Genomic DNA, 6,316 nt, shown 5'->3' with positions numbered 1-6,316 from the left:
CCCACAGGGCAGTGAAGGAACCTCAGAAAAAAAATATTTTCGTACAGTTCTATTTTTTTCTTGCGGCGTTTATAAATATTTAAAATATTTTATATTTTGTATACTATTGTTTTTGTGGGGCGGGAAGGGAACCAGTGGCAATTAAATGTCGCTTTATAAACAAGGTGTTATTTTATATATATAAAAAAGATCAATGTGTATATACTGTATATCTATACCCATACATATATCTATGTGAAGCAACAGGATTGTGTGTGTGGTCACTGTGTCCGCTTTGCTCACACAACCGCCTTGCTATTGCATACTGTGGGGACAGAACTGCTGTTAATTAGAAACTGGTCTGCAGTAGAACTTGGATAAGCTAACAGCCAGGGGAATAAAGGAATCACAGGGGCCTTTCACCAGGATGAGTAAAGTTTATCTTAGTAACCTCAGTACCAAGGAAGTCTTGCACTGGAAATGTGCACTGATGCAATACAGGTTTAGGGAAAGGGAGGAAGCAGCGTGCAGAAAGACAAAATTACTGTCAGTCAGTAAAAGCTCTCAGTTCTTTCTTCTTCCCCATTAGCAGGATGCAAATATTATTTTTAAAAAATAGCAAACTCTTTATGGTTGGACTCGATGATCTTAGGCCTTTTCCAACCTAAATGACTCTATGATTTACTTTAGCTCCCATCTGTCTTCCTAGTACCTTGAGCTCCCTCACTCTACCCAGAGAATGAGCTAAATACTGAAATTATAATTTCAGGGTAGTGTGTCATTGAGGAAGCTATTTGAAATAAATAGCTTCATCTAGCAAGATGGTAACTGATTATTTTAAACATCCATCTCTAATCCCTTGAGTAACAGCATTAAATTAGGGAATATACAGCCATTTCCTTCAAGCAGTAATGTTCCTGGCAGAAATTTATTCTTGTCAAACACTTACCAACAACTCCCTTATTGCTATACAATGCATTTCAGCAGTGTTTCACTCTAAGGTATGGTGGTAGTGTTTGTTTAATAACTTATCATTAATAATAGAGGAAATACTTTGCTTTTAAACTGTTCTTCATAAAGCTGAACTATACTAGAATCTAGTGAAAAAAATAGTTGTGGTAGTATCACATAGAAGAATTGATTATAAGAGACAGTATCAAACGTATAATTAATTTAACTGTGGATGTTGTTGACAGCTGATGGTAGGAGTTGATGCTTTAACTCAGGTAATTAAAGAGGAGACAGCAATGCAATGTTCTTCCATTCAGATGGCACCTGACAACTTTAGCCATTAGTAAAGTGCTGGCTCAGTTGAAAGAGTGGATATGTATGGGGAAAAAACACCCCAAACTGCACGGAGTTTGGGAGAAACTGCAACTACTTTCTGTTCCTTCTTTCCTTCCAAGCTAAGCAAGAATACAGCGCTCTTCTCTGCTCCCGTCTGTAGGACAGCTTCTCCAGCAGCCTGATCACAAGCCCAAGATAGATACCTGATGAGGTAGGCAACAGGAGATGCCTCTGAGCATTAACCCCAAGCTACTCCAAAACGAACACAAATGCTTAGCTTTGTTTACTCCTAGGCCTCTTCTTATCTTTCACATGGCCCTAGGGCTGCTGGCAGGACAGATACTTGGGAGTTTACAGTCTGGGGCCTTTCAATGAAACACAGTACGTGGCTTAGAGCCATGTCATGCTTTAGGTAGTATAGCCTCATCTTTAATCCATGTCTTAATTCTGCCTTGATTACTTCAGGAAGTACATTTGGGATAAGAGGGAGTTGGCTTCTTATCTAGAGCAAGATCTTTGTTGCACATGGCTTCGTGCAACACCTTTCTGGCACCCAGCTTCAACCCTTGCCAATAGCTCAGTCGTGTTTTCTACTTTCAGTACCACACAAATTTCACCTGTTTGTTTGTACTAGCTGGCTCAGCAGCCCTTGAGCAGTATTTCACAGCATTACCAAGTAGTTTCTTCCATTTGGACACCTAAATGATAGCAGGCTTATACTTAAGCAAGCAGTGGGAGAAAAAAGGCTTTCCAAGGCTTAGCTTGGGAAATGGAGATGTGCAACAGAAAGCCAGAACCCTGAACCAGGGCTTTGGGTCACAGAGTTGATGAGGGTTCACACTCTGCTTTTTTTCTCCCCTTGCATGTAAGGCTGAAGATAGGTAGGACTGCTCATGCAGCGGGCACATCCATACTTGGTGCAACAGCTAGACTGACCTTACGCTGTTTGCAGCATAAGGGACAAGCAGCATGGGGACACTTTCATAGCTACAGGCTTTATATTTTGCTCTGAGGGACTATTTAAGGGGCCACAACACCCACTACCTAATTGCAGGCGTGTTAAGATCTTCCTCATTCCAAGGGAGCTAGGCATTATTTCTTAAGGGAAGCTGCCTCTCCCCCTCAAAACAGTACCTTTGTTATATCCTGGAGCAGGAGGAGTTGTGTGAGAAGATTTAAAGTCTAGGGATTGTACCTTTCCTGTGCTCAGTAGTATGAACTGCCCACATGCAGACCTGTAAATGCAACTCTTCCATCTTTACACAGGACCCCTATGTGGAAAGAAGTTGCAGAAGATAGTTGCAGCTTCCCCTTTTGGCAAAAAGCGAGGAACTAGCTAGTACAGTTGGTCTCCCCAGTATAAACTGGACCATCCAGTAACAAACAGGGAGCAGAAATTATATCTGCTCAGCATCAGTGCCCGCTTAGATCAGTGTTCCTTCCCATTCCTCAAATGGGCTTGCTACTAAGCCTTATTCAGATGAACATTGAAAACGTGTCCACTCTAATACTTGGTCAGGTCAGACTAGGAAAAGAAAGACTTATTCCCCATCTTGGTCACTCCGTCATGAGAGGATGTTGTAATAAATGGATGGTTTTTTGGTCTGGTAACGAAACTGCTCTAGCTTCAAGCCAATCCTCAGAAGAACAGCTTCATCCCACCATTTTGCCATGACCTGGGAGAAGATGAGAGAGGCAGAGAGAGAAAGGGGGGGGGGAAGTAGCATTATCACATACAGATGCTCTTGAAAGCCCTGCAAAACATAACTAAGTGTTTTTCCCCCCAACAGCACCAAAAGGACACATGCTTTTCCCTTTTACCCCAGTAAGTATAGCATCACTGCATGTGGGATAAAGGCAGCTGTGTGACTTTAATTACAAGACACGGACCTTTCATTTAAATGAGACCCATTTCAAGAGGGAGAAGAGCAAGGAAGGACTTAAAGAAGTTACAGAACTGAGAAATAAGGAAAGGAGAGGAAGGAATAGTGACAAACAGCGGGTACTGATGCAAGTAGACAGAGAGACAGAGAAATCTATCTCCCAGATACCTGAAGAGTTCCTCTGCCATTCAGGAGTGAGCTACTCTGAGGCAAGTCTCTTCACCCACAAGTTAAAATTTTATTACCAGTACCTGCCAACTCCTCAAGTGTGCTGCGTGGAACAGCAGGAACCTGGTTATAGTGGTTCAGGACAAAGCCAGCTAGGGACTTTGTGACCCAGCATTCACAAAGAGCCAGTGCTCACCTGGAAGCTGATAGGAAGCCCAGCAGTGGAATATCCAATGGGGACCACAAGGCCTGGAATCCCAGTGAAGTTACCAAGCTGCATGAACCTGGGGGAAAAGCTGTCATCAGCGTTCCTGCCTTGGGACAGCAGCAAAGCCATCCTTTTTTGGGAGAGGCAGCTAGGATCGATCTCTCCTGCTTTACAGCCTGAGCTCTTTCAGTTAGGGCAGCTAGTCTCCATCTGTTCCCAAACTTTTGCTTCCGTAGTGCAAGCAGCACTCGTCTTACCTCATGGACCGGACTGTGAGGGACAAGTCGCTGCTGCCAGTCAAGAGGTCAGATTCATAGATTCTTGGGGCAGTGGAAGCAACAGCTGTGGAAGAATCACAGAATGATTGAGATTGAAAGGGACCTCAGGAGGTCATCTCGTCTAAGCTTCTGTCTCAAGGACAGTCAGCTAGCACAGGTTGCCCAGGACCATGTCCGAATGGCTTTTGAATATCCCCAGGGATGGAGATTCCACAGCCTCTCTGGGCAACCTGATCCAGTACTTAAAGAGCAAAGGAAGAGTCAGGCAGTGGGCAATCTTCAAGAAACAGCTCAGTTCATTAAAGCCACGTGTTTGATATACATTGGTGATGCAAACTCACACCCCTGGAATGCAATCAAGTCACTGGGATTTATGAATTAAGCGGTAAGTTTCTATTTAAAGCAAAAACATCTGCATTCATAAGTAGATGTCCAGTCCATCCTGTGTAAACGTGCTGGCTCTGCAGCTCTTGTCTCAAGTACCGAGGAGTTTCTCACTGCCATGGATACGGGCAGTAAGTCTAGAAATACACAGCAAATCTAGAAATACACAGCAGTCTTTCTAACCAGGCTGCACTATCTTCTAAAGGCTTGAGGCACAGCAAAGTCTTTGCACAGAAGTCATGCTCTTAAAATTGGGGAAGGAACGTTAATGGAGTAACTGTTCTTAAAAAGCACCACACAGCTGTGGTGCAGAGGGACCAGCTCTTTGGCCAAGGCTGCCAATACCTGGTGTAAGGATACAGTTCACAGTGGTGAAGATCTCTCGCAAAAATCTCATGCTCCGAGTTCTCTGTCGATTTGCCTGCAAGCAGAGAGACTACTGTCTGATCAGGCCCTCTTGGTTCATGAGGCTCATGTTTGATGATGACAGACTCTGCCCATCAGAGCCTATGCCTTCGCAAAAGAAGACACCATTCCTGCAGTTTGGAATCAACATGCAGGACACCAATCCACACGGCACGTCCTCTGTGGTGCCCCACCATTCAGCATGCTTTCACAGCGGAGGGCAGTACAGCTGGGTGGTATCTTTCCACATGTATGGGGAGGTTAAGAGAATCCTCTACGCCACCTTTACAATTTCACTAGGTGCCTCCCTTCAGCCTTCACCACAGTATGTTCCTTACCGTAATATAATCCAGAGCTGTGAACTGGGAAGCCAAGGCCAGGTTAGCCCGAGTGTCCAAATTCTAAAAGAGAAAACATTGATCAAGGCTCTGCTTGCAAGAAACTGAATGCGACAGCCCCAGAGCTCTCTTCCAGGTCTGCTCTCCTGTATCAATAGTCATCCAACAGGTCACAGAAAAAGCAGGACAGCCTCAGGTTTCTCACTGACATGACAGTTGTTCTGTATCAGCCAGGACAACTACTGCCACTGATCCAAGCTGCTGCTACTTACCATTTCCTGGAAATGTTTATTGAAGTCAGGTTGCAGGAAGTCCCTCATCTCACTGAGAATGCAGATTACATGTGCTACTCGCACTTCCTCCATCTCTGGAAGAGACACTTCAACCACGCTGGCTCCCAAACTTTGCAGGTGCTCCACAGCTGAGTACAGAACAGATAAAGCACAGACAGCATCCTTGAGTTCACAAACTTCATAGAAGGGCTGTGAATGCCCACCCCCTTGAGAAGTTAGAGACCCTATAGGCCATTACAAGGCAAGCATCTTCAGTGCATCATCTGGCACGCAGACCGCTGCAGCTGCTACTCGCAGGTAAAAGCCTTCAGCCTAACTAGATCTCAATATTCCAACAGGGCAGGGGTAGGGGCTTGCAGACAGGTTCCTAACTTACCCGCTACATTTCAGGCAAGTTCATCTCCCCCCTCTAGCCCCCCAGTTAACCCAAAGAGTAAAGGTGGACTGACAATGCTTCCCTGGGCACTTGACATGACTGGTATTCTGTCAGCGTGAAGTGATTATTTAGCATCATGACATTCCCATTCAAAGCCTCTTCTGAACCATAATGGTACAGGAACCTGGGGGATACTCAAGAGACCAGGTCAACAGTACAGATTCACTAAATCCTGATACACTTTAGCAAGGCTGAACACCAAGATTTTGAGAGAAGTGCAGCCTAAAAAGAATCCTCTTCTTTCTTTGACCCCAACTTCTTCATAAATACCCAAGCTTGCTGTTGTGGTTTAACCCGGCAGGCAGCTAAACACCACACAGCCATTCGCTCACTCCCCCACCTCCCCAGTGGGATGGGGGAGAATTGGGGGGGGAAAAAAAAAAAAAAGTAGTAAAATTCGTGGGTTGAGATAAAGACAGTTAATTTAATAGAACAGAAAAGGAAGGGAAAATAGTAATAATGATAGAAGAATATACAAAGCAAGTGATGCACAATGCATTTGCTCACCACCCACCAACTGATGCCCAGCCAGTTCCCGAGCAGCGGTCACCACACCCCAGCCAACTCCCCCCAATTTATGTACTGAGCATAATGTCATATGGTATGGAATATCCCTGTGGCCAGCTTGGGTCAGCTGTCCTGGCTGTGCCCCCTCCC

The 6,316-nt window shown here is 44.9% G+C and overlaps 1 protein-coding gene across 1 annotated transcript in view; it reads right to left on the bottom strand.

Annotated features, from left to right (window-relative positions):
- Positions 1-2,253: 2,253 nt before the first annotated feature.
- LOC103922292 (fatty acid amide hydrolase-like) overlaps positions 2,254-6,316 on the bottom strand; it is a 15,376-nt gene continuing 11,313 nt past the window's right edge. The window contains exons 14-19 of the mRNA XM_009330400.1: positions 5,203-5,351; positions 4,931-4,993; positions 4,533-4,608; positions 3,783-3,867; positions 3,514-3,601; positions 2,254-2,942 (exon numbers count right to left, since the gene is read on the bottom strand). Of these exons, the coding sequence (XP_009328675.1) occupies positions 2,832-2,942; positions 3,514-3,601; positions 3,783-3,867; positions 4,533-4,608; positions 4,931-4,993; positions 5,203-5,351 (572 nt within the window). The 3' untranslated portion in view covers positions 2,254-2,831. The remainder of the gene's footprint in view (positions 2,943-3,513; positions 3,602-3,782; positions 3,868-4,532; positions 4,609-4,930; positions 4,994-5,202; positions 5,352-6,316) is intronic.

This window comes from Pygoscelis adeliae, unplaced genomic scaffold (assembly GCF_000699105.1).
Source record: "Pygoscelis adeliae isolate BGI_AS28 unplaced genomic scaffold, ASM69910v1 Scaffold120, whole genome shotgun sequence".
Taxonomy (NCBI): Eukaryota; Metazoa; Chordata; class Aves; order Sphenisciformes; family Spheniscidae; genus Pygoscelis; species Pygoscelis adeliae.
The sequence above is the reverse complement of the archived record's forward strand: the minus strand, read 5'-3'. Positions and strand labels throughout refer to the sequence as shown.